General features: G+C 48.8%; 2 protein-coding genes across 2 annotated transcripts; both read left to right on the top strand.

Annotated features, from left to right (window-relative positions):
- Positions 1-4,066: 4,066 nt before the first annotated feature.
- On the top strand, positions 4,067-8,756 carry LOC123093448 (alcohol dehydrogenase-like 2). Its single transcript, XM_044515420.1, has 10 exons — positions 4,067-4,260; positions 4,407-4,543; positions 4,725-4,771; positions 7,034-7,359; positions 7,442-7,524; positions 7,618-7,693; positions 7,800-7,864; positions 7,965-8,060; positions 8,137-8,298; positions 8,400-8,756. The coding sequence occupies exons 1-10, from the start codon at positions 4,137-4,139 to the stop codon at positions 8,514-8,516; spliced, it is 1,233 nt and encodes a 410-aa protein (XP_044371355.1). The 5' UTR covers positions 4,067-4,136; the 3' UTR covers positions 8,517-8,756.
- A 192-nt stretch (positions 8,757-8,948) lies between these two features.
- LOC123093447 (actin cytoskeleton-regulatory complex protein pan1-like) lies at positions 8,949-10,640 on the top strand. The gene has a single exon (XM_044515419.1). It carries the CDS (start codon positions 9,050-9,052, stop codon positions 10,370-10,372), a length of 1,323 nt encoding a protein of 440 aa, XP_044371354.1. The 5' UTR covers positions 8,949-9,049; the 3' UTR covers positions 10,373-10,640.
- The last annotated feature ends 2,739 nt before the right edge of the window (positions 10,641-13,379 follow it).

The raw sequence follows: 13,379 nt of genomic DNA, 5'->3' as shown, positions 1-13,379 counted from the left end.
CAGTAGCAACATACTAAACGATCAAGTGCTAAGCTAATGGAATGGGTCAAGTCAATCACATCATTCTCCTAATGATGTGATCACGTTAATCAAATGACAACTCTTTTTTCCATGGCTAGGAAACATAACCATCTTTGATAAACGAGCTAGTCAAGTAGAGGCATACTAGTGACACTATGTTTGTCTATGTATTCACACATGTATTATGTTTCCGGTTAATACAATTCTAGCATGAATAATAAACATTTATCATGATATAAGGAAATAAATATTTAACTTTATTATTGCCTCTAGGGTATATTTCCTTCAATCACATCATTAGGAGAATGATGTGATGGAAAAGACCCATCCGTTAGCTTAGCATATGTCGTTCAGTTTATTGCTACTGCTTTCTTGAATGTCAAATACATGTTCTTCGACCATGAGATCATGCAACTCCCGAATACCGAGGAATACCTTGTGTTCTATCAAACGTCACAACATAATTGGGTGATCATAAAGATGCTCTACAGGTATCTACGAAGGTGTTTATTGAGTTGGCATGGATCGAGATTGCGATTTGTCACTCCGAGTATCGGGGAGGTATCTCTAGAACTTCTCGGTAATACAACATCACAAGAAGCTTGCAAGCAAAGTGACTAAGGAGTTAGTTACAAGATGATGTATTACTAAATGAGTAAAGAGACTTGCCGATAACGAGATTGAACTAGGTATGAAGATACCGATGATCAAATCTCGGGCAAGTAAAATGCTGACAGACAAAGGGAATTACGTATGTTGTCATAAGGTTTGACCGATAAAGATCTTTGTAGAATATGTAGGGACCAATATGGGCATCCAGGTTCCGCTATTGGTTATTGACCGAAGAGGTGTCTCGGTCATGTCTACATAGTTCTCGAACTCGTAGGGTCCGCACGCTTAACGTTGATTGACGATATAGTATTATATGAGTTATGTATGTTGGTGACTGAATGTTGTTCGGAGTCCTGGATGAGATCACGGACACGATGAGGAGCTCCGGAGTAGTCCGGAGGTAAAGATTGATAAATGGAATAATCGTGTTTGGTCTCTGGAAGGGTTCCGAAATTCACCGGAAGAGGTTTCGGATGTTTCCTGAAATTTTCGGACACGAGAACACTTTATTTGGGCCAAGGGTAAAGCCCACAGGGCTTTTGGTAAGTGCAAAAGGCAGCTTTGCAAAGGCCAGGGGCCAGACGCCAGGGACCCTGGCGTCTGGTCCTGGAGTCCGAGTAGGACTCTTGCCTTGTGGGCAAAACCGGCTTTGAGGAGGCTTTTTCTCCAAGTTTCGACCCTAGGGCTCAACATATAAATAGAGCGGCAGGGCTAGCACCTGGAACACATCAAGATACACCAAGCCGTGTGCCGGCAACCCCGACCCTCTAGTTTATCCCCCGTCATAGTTTCGTAGTACTTGGCGAAGCCCTGTGGAGATTGTTCTTCACCACCACCGTCACCACGCCGTCGTGTTGCGGGAACTCATCTACTACTTCGCTCCTCTTACCGGATCAAGAAGGCGAGGGCGTCATCGAGCTGAACGTGTGCTGAACTCGGATGTGCCGTATGTTCGGTACTTGATCGAGACGGATCATGAAGGTGTACGACTACATCAACCGCGTTGATAAACGCTTCCGCTTAGCGATCTTCAAGGGTATGAAGTTGCTCTCCCCCTCTCGTAGCTATACATCTTCATGGATAGATCTTGCGTGTGCGTAGAAAATTTTTGTTTTCCATGCAACGTTCCCCAATAGCCAAAGCCTTATCTTTTTTGGTAAATTCCCTAAAATACATTATCGGCTTTTGTAAATTCTAGGACAAAGTTTTGCACTCTGAAGCTTTCAAATTTTTTGAAACTTTCAGAATTTAAAAGGTCGGAGATTTTTGAAACCGTCAGAAAATCATGAATTCCACTTCCTTTGTTTTGGGACTCAAACAAATTCCCAACCTAGACAGATGGTGAGTGGTAAAATAATCTTCGCAGTTTGCGAAAGTACTTAATAGTGCGCTTGTTTTTCTCTTAATACCTTTTTTGCAGAAAAACTTTCAATCTATTCATCTGCGATCATGGTAGTACAACAGACACTAGAAATAATAAAAATTACATCCAGAACCGTAGACCACCTAGCGACGACTACAAATACTGAAGCGAGCCGAAGGCGCGCCGCTGTCATCGCCGCTTCCTCGACAGAGCCGGGCAAACATTGTTGTAGTAGACAGTCAGGAAGTCGTCGTGCTAAGGCCCCATGGAACCAACGCACCAGAACAGCAACTGCCGCAGATGAAGTGTAGATCAAAAGGATCCAACCTGAAGACACACGAACAAAGACGAACGACGAACAGATCCGAGCAAATCCACCAAAGACAGATCCGCCGGAGACACACCTCCACACGCCCACCGATGATGCTACACACATCACCGGAACGGGGACTAGACGGGGAGACCTTTATTTCATCTTCAGGGAGCCGACACCGTCTCGCCTTCCTGAGCATGACACACACCCTAACAAAGCTCGAAAAAAGATATGAAAGCGGAGCCCTCCCACCGGCAAGGGCCGAGATCCACTCCGCCTCCATGGCCCTAAGCCACCGGAGACGGGACGGACCGGTGTGCCGGCGCCGGTGGGAGACAAAGAACCCTAGTTTTGGGGAGGCGGCGGCTAGCTACATTGGAGGCGGCGGCTAAGGAAAGGACTCTTTGGATGGTTAATTACTTTCTCTTAATACCTTGATGTAGCGATTTAACGCACCTCAAAATCTGAACAAATAATGACGGGAAAAATAAAAATAAACTTCTATAAAAAATAAGGTACGCCCCTAAATCGGGAGGGGAGAGAGTAAGGGCATCTAAAGCCAGACTGAGCAAATTTGCCCCTCAAACGTCCACATACGCGTCTGATCATTATCAGGGCGTGTTTGTTTTGACTCTCTATTTGTCTGTCCACGCAACCACGTCCTTCACTTTTTTCCTATACGTTTAGTCACATGCATGTGATTGGTGGAGAAGGAGAGAAAGAAAAAATAATAATAATAAAGAAAGTAGAAAATATGCTTCGTGGTGGGCCAAATCCTATGTGACAGACTCAGAACCACTGACTGGACACACCCAGACACTCCTCATACTCATCCCATACATGAGGCCAATATAAGTATTTCGCTCCTGTCCAGTCAATGGTCTTGCGTCCGTCTTATTAAAAAAAATTGGAGTACGACCCTTCTAGGTATTTATTCATGCATCCATCCTACTACATAGGAGGTGTTTGGTTCAGGAACTTTTTAGTCCCAAAGACTAGAAAAAGTCCCTAAAAAATCCCTAGGAACCAAACGGAAGGGACTTTTTCTACAGGGACTAGAAAAAGACTCTACTAGAGAGTCTTTTTTGATTAGTCCCTGGGACTAGAAAAAGTCCTAGGACTTGTGAACCAAACACCCCCATAGTCTAACCGCACCTCGCCAGTGATCTTGCGTCCGTCTGGTTAATTTCGGGAATCGAGCTGTAGATGCTGCTTTTATATACTCCCGTTTGTAAATATAAGTTTTTTAGATATTCCACTACAAACTACATACGGATGTATATAAACATATTTTAGAGCGTAGATTCACTCATTTTACTTCGTATGTATATCATAGTGCAATTTTTAAAAGACTTATATTTAGGAAAGGAGGGAGTATCTCATACTTCTAGAACAATACAGACTTTGAGAAATTTCAAAATCCACACGAGTAAAAAGAAGACAAATGTCACATGATGGGTCCCGCTTCAGTGGAGAGGGAAGCCCGAGGGAGAGAAAAATCTGCATGCTCCCCAACGTTTGGCTGCGTGTACAGTACGTGCATGCAACAGCCGCTGTGCGCCCAGGCGGGGGGTCACCGCGCTCGCCCAGGAGTCATCTCGAGTTCTATTTTTCACCGGAAAGGAAAACACTGCATGTACTAGGCCGCGTTCCATCACTCTCATGAAGTAGTATATGTGTTGCTCCTCGAATGATTTCTCTCATCCGGTTAATTGCTACTTTTGTGTGGTCTAGGTACAGTTCTCCGTTCCCAAGGGTAAATAATCGGCATCTTCTGTGTTTTGAACGGGAGAAGAATGCAGAACCATATATAAACAGGGCGCTATCATGCCGGCCTCCCTCCCGAGCTCCCTTCCAAGACTCCAACCAGACGCCCCATCAAACAACCTCCCTCGTCTTCTTCTCTCGCCCCCGATGGAGGACAAGTGCCCCAAGCCCATCCGCTGCAAAGGTACGCCGCCAAAATCAAAATCCCGAGCTTCTCCGCATAAAACGTCCGTAGTAGTTAGCGATTCTGCTCCGTGGCCCGTCTTTTCTCGCGTACCCGCGCGCCATGCATGGGCGTATGGCTAACCGTGTGTCCGCGCCGGCGAGCAGCGGCCGTGTGCAGGGCCGCCGGCGAGCCGCTCGCGGTGGAGGAGGTCGTCGTGGACCCGCCCAAGGCCCACGAGCTCCGGATCAAGATCGTCTGCACCTCGCTCTGCCACAGCGACGTCACCTTCTGGCGCATGAAGGTATGCACCTCAACCCGCTCCACCGCGCGCGCGTGTGTCCGCCATTGCTGTGCTGCTCCACAGCAGCACAGCAGCTCACGCGCCGCACGGCAGCACAGCCCATGCACGCGCGCGCGGTACTCGCCCCACACGTGTGAAGGCCATTAATGACGCGTGTCTGCTACTGCCCGTGCGTTTGCAGGACTTCCCCGGCGTCTTCCCGAGGATATTTGGCCACGAAGCGTTCGGGTGAGTGCTCCGTTTTCCATCCCTGTCTGTCTGTCCGTAGAATTGTAGTACCGCGCACTCTCTTTGAAAATTCCGCCCATGACTTGTATGGGCTTCCGTTGATCTTACAAGTCAAGTCTGCACGGCACATCATGGGTTTCGACCCAAATCAGCCTATGTACACACCTCTCACGATCCTCCTTTTTCTAGGGATGTACATTGCCCGGCACTGTTTGATAGGAACAGAGTAGAAAGTTGCTGCTTCCAGTGTACTGCATATCTTCTTTTCATTGTACAATGAAAAACGCGTCAATATCATCTAATTGTCAACTAACTAATTAATAGGAAAATGCTCTACGACCAGGAAATAGCAAGTGGGTAGTTATACGTATGATTATTACAATGTTAGTAGCTTAGAAAAAAAAACTCACCAGCAAAAAAAAAACTATTCCAAGTATTCAGCAATTGAGCCGGGTCAATCCTCCTTTTCTAAAATAATGTATTCAGTAATTGTAAAGAAAACATACATGTAGTATACATATAGAACATGTATTGGTTGTGTGCATTGATGTAGAGGCCGGGATAATCCTCCTTTTCAAAAAACATATAGCGCATGTACATGTAAACTTTAGCAAAATAATGTGATCTTTTCATGGTCAGCTCTCACTACGACTTAAAAACAAAATTAGAACCACACATTTTTTTAGAAAAGTGGGTGAACAGTAAATTTGAAAAAAGTAAATTCCATTAGGTAACCATTCGCTTTTCGGCAAAAAAAATCCTGTAGTACTAAGTCTCACGATGGGCATAGTATACCCCCTTGTACGGCTTTGCCATCAAAGTTGTAATGGAGCTTCATTATGCAACCGATAAATTAATAATAAATCATAATTTTCGTCCGCAAAAAGAAAAAAATCATACTTTTCGTTCCTCGTCTTTATTGAAATAATTTATCCCTCGACTTCACCCACGAAGTCAGTAGTGTCTCAACTTTCAGAACCAGGTAAGTTTAGTCCTTTAGACTGTTTGAGGTGGTTTCCTGTCTGCATGGGCATGGTTTTCATAGAGACCCGACATGTCACAGATGTTTGAATATTATGACATTATCTGGTAGTAGCATGTCATTATGGTATTTAGAAAATAATATTATTATCACACTATCTGGCTATTCAAAAACAAATTAAAGTCAAACATTGTCTATGTTGTACCAACTTTATAGAAAAAATATATAAAGATTTACAATACTAAATATATAAAATATAAAAATATATTTCATGTTGATCTAGTGACAATGGTTTGGTATTCCAGACATTGATATTTTTGTCAATAAACTTGGTCAAAGTTAGGGAAGTTTAACTTTTGAAAAAAAAATACACCTTATATTCAGGAACCGAGAGAGTACTACAACTCAGATTTTTTTTAACTGATAGCCATGATTTGGTTGGTTAGTAGGTTAAAACGAAATATGATAATTTCGCAAAAGGTTGAAATATGATAAATGGGGCCCGCATGTCATTGACTATGGTAGGCTTGAGAGGGCAAACATTTTTTTTGGATAATTCAATCAATCTTTCCCTGAGTATTCTCAGAATTTTTCGGCACATTTTGCTGGGCCATTTCAAACTTTTTGCCTGTTTTTGTATTCCTCAGCCAGATATTTTTGAAACGGATGGCAAAAGCTTTGCCTCGTCTCATTAATTAAGAAGGGGTAAGACAATGTTTTGAGATTACAGGTTCAATCAAAAGGATTACTCTCCCGGAATTAAATTATCCAATAATTTAGCCCCGGCGATCACCCACGTCTTTGCCTCATCTTTAATCGTTGCGACCACTCTTGATGGAAGGGAAGCTTTGGAACGGAATACCCTAGCATTCCTCTCGTTTCAAATCTACCAACATACCCTAGCGTTCCTCGGCCAGATGTGAAGTCACACTCACACGTAATCAAGTTGGTTAGTACTCCCTCTGTAAAAAAATATAAGATCATTTAATCACTACTTTAGTGACCTAAAAGCTCTTATATTTCTTTACAGAGGGAGTAGGTTATGGTGAAATATGATAAATGGGAGCTGCATGTCATCGACGTGGTACTGGCAAATGTGCTCGGTCAGAAAAACTGAAAAAATATCGGATAATTCAATCAATCTTTACCCGAGTATTTAGGGGGAAATCGAGCACAGTTTGCTAGGCCATTTGAAACTTTTGGTTGTTTCTCTATTTGCCGGCAAGATTTGAAGTCAAGCAAATTTGAGTTTCTCCTGAACCGTCGCTCCGTGACTGCAGGGTGGTGGAGAGCATCGGCGAGCAGGTGGAGGGCTTCGCGGCGGGGGACGCGGTGGTGCCGACGTTCCTGGCGCAGTGCAGCGAGTGCGCGGACTGCAGGTCGTCCCGGAGCAACGTGTGCTCCAAGTACCGATTCGCGGTGCGGCCGGGGATGCCGCGCGACGGCACCACCCGCTTCCGCGACGGCGACGGGAACCCCATCCACCACTTGTTCGGCGTGTCCAGCTTCAGCGAGTACACCGTGGTGGACGTGACCCAGGTCGTCAAGGTCGACCCCGCCGTGCCGCCGGCCACCGCCTGCCTCCTCAGCTGCGGCGCCACCACCGGTCAGTCCACTACACCCACTGTGCTCTGCAGTCTGGAACTGCTAGTAGTCAGTACAGTACGTACTGAAATGTTTGTGATCAGGCGTCGGAGCGGCATGGAAGCTGGCCAAGGTCGAGCCGGGATCTTCGGTCGCTATCTTCGGCCTCGGCGCCGTCGGATTGGCGGTAATCTGATTCCTGCTGCTGTAGTTCTGTACATGTTTAGCCATTGCATTGCACTCCATTGCGGAAATTTACTGGACAACATTTCGCGGTCAGGTGGCTGAAGGCGCCAGGATTTGTGGGGCGTCGAAGATTATCGGCGTGGACTTGAACCCCGATAAAGAAGAGCTCGGCAAGGCCGTCTTCCGTTTTACGCCATGAAATTGCTCTGAAAACTGCACTGAATACTTAAGTCGTTCTGTTGTCTGACACGTTTCAGCACCTGCTTCGTGTTTCAGGAAAGAAGTTTGGCGTGACACATTTCATCAATCCAAAAGAGCTTGGGGAGAAAACTGTGAGCCAGGTGAGCACCTGTCTATGCTGTTTCACCATTGGCCTCGTGATCTGGTCAATGTTTTTGTTGAAATCGTGCACTTAGACACCTGGTTCCCCGTGATAAACAGGTGATCATCGAGATGACCGACGGCGGCGCCGACTACTGCTTCGAGTGCATCGGGCTGGCGGCGCTGATGAACGACGCCTTCCAGAGCTCCCGGGCGGTATGTGCACACACACATTCCTCCATCTGTCATGCAAAGATGACTTTCACTTCTTGACATGGCTTTGCCGACGCAGGGATGGGGCAAGACGATCATCCTCGGGGTGGAGATGCACGGCGCCCCTCTCACCATATCTTCGCTGGAGATCCTCCACGGGAAATGCGTCATGGGGTCGCTCTTCGGAGGGGTGAAGCCCAAGCAGGACATTCCAATCCTCGCCGACAAGTACCTGAACAAGGTGACACTCATCAGACTGACCATGCGTAGCACTGTCGATGTTCTTGAGAGCTTCTGATTCAGAGAATTTTCCCATGTGTTTTGTTTTGTTGGACAACACAGGAGCTGGAGCTGGACAAGTTCATAACCCACGAGGTTGGCCTCAAGGACATCAACACGGCGTTCGACCTGCTGCTGCAGGGGAAGAGCCTCAGGTGCACCATATGGATGGACAAGTGACAATGCCGCATGGCTGTTAAGTGGAGTTTGCTGCTCATTCCAGTACAAAATAATTGGGTTTCATTGCTGCCGCGTGTAGTAGTCCTCTTTGTGCCGTGCATGTGTTGACTTAATGTGCCGATGTAACTTCATCCATCCGTGTTGAACTTCATTGTTCATCAGTACTCCAACCAGTTGTGTGAATTGCAACAGTTATCTGTCTGTCTCCGTTAGTGCAATATACGTTGACTTGTTTCTTCAGTGATTCAGAGAAGTCTCGGCCGTGATCTTTTCTTGCTGAAAAACCAGAACTTTTCACATGTTCCTAAACCAAAGCTAACAACCGTCTCAACTTGTCATCACGCCCAAATTTAGGCACCCGGTTCCCAGCCACATATTTACCAACCACTTCGAACGCACGCGTAATGCACCTCCCTCTTTTATCCTCTTCTTCCCCCACATGCCTAAAATTTTAGCGCATTGCCAACCGCAGCACCGTTATGGCCTGAGAGTTGTTGCCCCGGTCATCCATTTCAACAAACGGCTCGGTCCGGATGCAGGCGGTCCGGCCGGACATGGAGCAGCAGGTCGCCGAGCTCCGTGGCGAGCTGCGCAAGGTGCGGGAGGAGCGCGACCGCGCCCACCGCGTCCTGGAGGTGACGGAGTGGAAGGCGCTCGACTCGGCCAACGACCGCACCACCATCGAGACGCTGGAGGCGCAGCTGGACGCGTCGCGGGAGTCCGAGTCCCGGATGCTCGAGTCGCTGTCGCTGCAGACCAAGCAGCTGGAGATCACCAAGATGGCTCTGGAGGAGGCCAGGATCGACGTCGCGTCGCTAAGGGACACGGTGCAGCGGCTCGAGGCCAGCGCCGTCGCCGTCGCCGCCGCCAAGCCGAGGGGCCGCTACGACCGCGAGCTGCAGCGGGTCAGCGGCGAGCTGCGGGTGGCGCTGGCCGGGGAGGAGAAGAACAAGCGGGCCATGGAGGAGCTCGTGCTGGCGCTCAAGGAGGTGAACGCGGAGCTGCACACCACGCGGCAGCAGCTGGCGCGCGCGCAGCACGAGTCGGAGACGGCGAGGCTCGAGTCCGACCGGCTGCACGTGTCGCTGAAGCGCAAGGACGACAAGGTCCGCGCGCTGTCCGACGAGGTGGCCCGGCTCCGCTCCGACGCCGAGGAAGCGTTCGCCACGTTCCGGGGCAAGGAGGCCGGGTTCACGGCGTGCATGAAGTCCTCGGAGGCGGAGCTCGCCGCGTCCCGGCGCGAGAACGCGCGGCTCCTCGAGTCGCAGCGGTCCGGGCGGCACGAGGTGGCCAAGCTGCGGGACATCCTGAAGCAGGCCGTCAAGGACACCAAGTTCGTCAAGGAGGCGCTGGAGGAGGCGAGGAGCGAGAACGCGGCGCTCAAGGAGATGGTCGGGAGCAAGGACACCGCCGTCAAGTGCAGCAAGGAGGAGCTGGAGTGCCTGCGGGTCAGCGAGGCCGCGGCGCGCGACAGCGTCAAGGAGCTGCAGAGCCTGCTGGTGGCCACGTCGTCGAGCCCCACCCCCACGCCGTCCGCGGCGGCGGGAGCGGGGAGGTCGTTCGACCTGGAGGTCGACCCGTCGTCGCCGTCGCCGCGGACGCCGGCGGATCAGCCGCCCGAGGGCGAGAGCCGGCTGTTGGACGCGAGGATGAAGCCGCCGCCGGACGGGTTCCCGCTGCCGCGGCAGATGTCGGAGAACTACGAGGGGTCCGTGTACGACATCTTCGGGACGGTCGAGGAGCCCAAGGGCGAGATGGGCGTGTTCACCAGGATGACGACGATGCCTGGCCGGCGGCGCGTGGTCATGCGCAAGGTCGGCAGCTTGTTCCGGTGGAAGAGCTTCAACAACAAGTAGCGACTTTGTGATGCTCACGGCGGGAGCCGTGTGCCGTGTATGTATGTTGTACAATGTCCTTGGAATTGCTAGTTTGTGTTGGGTAATTGGCGTCTTGATCGGGAGGGGGAGATATTTCGCTGCCCTGTGATAAGAATTGCCCTTGTAAATGACTAATAAGTGTGTATATGTGATCACCTCATTGCGGCTTGGAAATGCTATTTTGCAGCGCCCGCCTGGAGAAGGCCGCTTGGCGCGTGACATGTCAAGCCCTAGTTTGAAACGAAGGCAGAAGTTGTACCCTATCTCATTAACAAATGCCCACGCTAGACAGCGTGGAACATGAATACTACAAAGGCATACTCGACCAACCTATCTCACAACAAATACATTACACACAGCCTAGAAGATAAATACACCGCAGAGGTTGCACATAAGTCTCATTGTCAATTCGTCATCACCGCTCTACAAGCAACCGACTCCGATTTACCGTCGACGAAGTCCTCCCAACAACATGTGTGAAGCCACGCTAAGGTCAACAAAATAGTCGTCCACATCGGCGGAAAATGAGATGGGTGCGTGCATGAGTATGTTGCGCAGGTTGCGGAATGTTGGACCTACTCCTCAAACTAAAACTACATGATTATTTTTCAAGGATCATTCTCATCTATCAACGACCAGGTTATCTCAAAAGCGTGGGTGAAAAGTTTATTAGGCTTTTCATGTGGCTTTAGGTACGGTGCAACATTCTCACGGACGATGCGTTATCCATGAAGGGGATAGCCTTGTAGCATGCTTGGGCCCCTCATTGGTACGCCCTTGATACCACGAGTCACCTCGCTCAGGGATGCAACATCTCGTTGCTGGTGCCGCACACGATTCACTATGGTAGGTAATCATGCGCTCGCTGAGTTCCAGGCTATGTCAACGCCAAATTCTTCTACATTGGTGTAATTGCGTCGGTGCCTCGATTTATGTTAGGGTTAGGTTCATTGGATGGGTACAATAGGTTGGTACTTTAGATATGTTTTGTCCCAATAGTATATCAACCGCAAGTGTTATGGATTTCTCCAAACTTTCTTCTCGTTTTAATTTCTAATAAAATTAACTTGTTTTGCCTGAATAATGGCAAAACTTCGAGCAACAATGGGCCTATCTTGTACCATGTAAAGGATGCTCTCATTTTCCCTCCTTTTCTCCCTTCTCCCTCACCCTTGAGAGTTGCCACTACTTCCATGGCTCCTCTCCCCATCTCCTCATGGGGTCTACCCGCAAGGAGTAGGCATGTTAGAGCAGTCTGGTTGTCGCTTTGCTTAGTAGGTGTAGGATTAGAACTAGGTCCAGGATTGTCTTAGAGGCGATGGACTTGATGTCATACCAAAGTTGTGCCCTGGCGCTTGGGAGTCGCTCCTGTTGTCGTGTACTCCTTCTCCCGCTCACCCTCCATAGCGGGGGATGATTTCTAGAGTTGTATTTAGTGAAGGCACATGTACTAACCTCAACAGCTCACATGAGTGAGTTGATGTGGTTGTCACTCCTATCTTCCTCGGTCATAGAAATAGAATGGGAGATGGGGACATAGCCGCATAACACTTGTCCAGATTTGGCGTTCCATAGGGTGTTGTAGCTGGCATGAGGTATCATCGTATTCCTCTAGCCACTGCATTATGGGCATGTTTGGTAACCCGCATAGAGGCCAACCAGGCCCACACAGGAAGAAATTGGGTTGTTTGGTAGCCCACATTCACTATTTGGCCCGCATCGCACGGACCTCAAAGCACCTCCCAGCTAGGCCGCTGGGAACACTCAAATCATCAGTTTCCATCGAGCCGGGGTGAGGTGAGGCATATCGAGCGCACATGGTACTCCCCAAAATTAATCTACATGATTTGGTTCCAGGGATCATTCTCATATACCAAGGACCAGACTATTTTGAGGAAATGGGCGAAAAGTTTATCAGGGTTCATATTTTGCTTTAGGTATGGTGCAGCATCCTCACGGCCGATAGGCTACCCGTGAATGGGTGGTTTTGTAGCATGCTTGTCCCCTTCCACAGTAACGCCCTTGAGACGATGACTCACCTCGCTCTGGGGTGCAACATCTCGTGGCAGGTGCAGCACACGGTTCGCTTTGGTGACAAACCATGCATTCTCGAGTTCCAGGTTATGTTGACTTCAAAGTATTATTTCAGACATTGGTGTGATTGCGTTGGGGCCTTGATTCATGCTAGGGTTACGTCAGTAGGTGGGTGATGACACAAATAGGTTGGTAATTTAGATATATTTTTTCCCAATAGGACATTGGCCACAACTGTTATGGATTTCACCAATATTTCTTACCATGTCAATTTCTAACAAAATTTACTTCCTTTTTTTCAAAGTACAACAAAACTGTTGGGGAACGCAGTAATTTCAAAAAAAATCCTACGATCACGCAAGATCTATCTAGGTGATGCATAACAACGAGGGGGAGAGTGTGTCCATGTACCCTCGTAGACCGAAAGCGGAAGCGTTATGTAACGCGGTTGATTTAGTCGAACATCTTCGCGATCCAACCGATCAAGTACTGAACGCACGACACCTCCGCGATTTGCACACGTTCAGCTCGGTGACGTCCCTCAAACTCTAGATCCAGCTGAGGCCAAGGGAGATTTCTGTCAGCAGGACGGCATGGTGACGGTGATGATGAAGTTACCGGCGCAGGGCTTCGCCTAAGCACTACGACGGTATGACCGAGGTGGAAAACTGTGCAGGGGGCACCGCACATGGCTAAAGATCAACTTGTGTGTCTATGGGGTGCCCCCTCCCCTGTATATAAAGGAGGAGAGGAGGGGGCCGGCCGACCACAAGGGGTGCGCCCAAGGGGGGAGTCCTACTCCAAGTAGGAGTAGGTTTCCCCCTTTGGGTATCCTATGAAAACACACTTCTCCGATTTGGGTTCGAGCTTATCAGGTTGAAGTTTTTTCACATAAGCATCGCAAGCCCAAACTTTAAGAACGACAACTTTGGTTTCTTGCCAAACCACAGTT

This window comes from Triticum aestivum, chromosome 4B (assembly GCF_018294505.1).
Source record: "Triticum aestivum cultivar Chinese Spring chromosome 4B, IWGSC CS RefSeq v2.1, whole genome shotgun sequence".
NCBI classification, from domain to species: Eukaryota; Viridiplantae; Streptophyta; class Magnoliopsida; order Poales; family Poaceae; genus Triticum; species Triticum aestivum.
Note: the sequence above shows the minus strand (reverse complement) of the source record. Positions and strands in the feature narration are given on the sequence as shown.

Coding starts and splice junctions, on each gene's coding strand:
- LOC123093448 (XM_044515420.1), top strand. CDS start 4,137: ATGCCGGCCTCCCTCCCGAGCTCCCTTCCAAGACTCCAACCAGACGCC. Junction 4,261..4,406: donor CAAGCCCATCCGCTGCAAAG/GTACGCCGCCAA, acceptor GCCGGCGAGCAG/CGGCCGTGTGCAGGGCCGCC. Junction 4,772..7,033: donor TTTGGCCACGAAGCGTTCGG/GTGAGTGCTCCG, acceptor CCGTGACTGCAG/GGTGGTGGAGAGCATCGGCG.
- LOC123093447 (XM_044515419.1), top strand. CDS start 9,050: ATGCAGGCGGTCCGGCCGGACATGGAGCAGCAGGTCGCCGAGCTCCGT.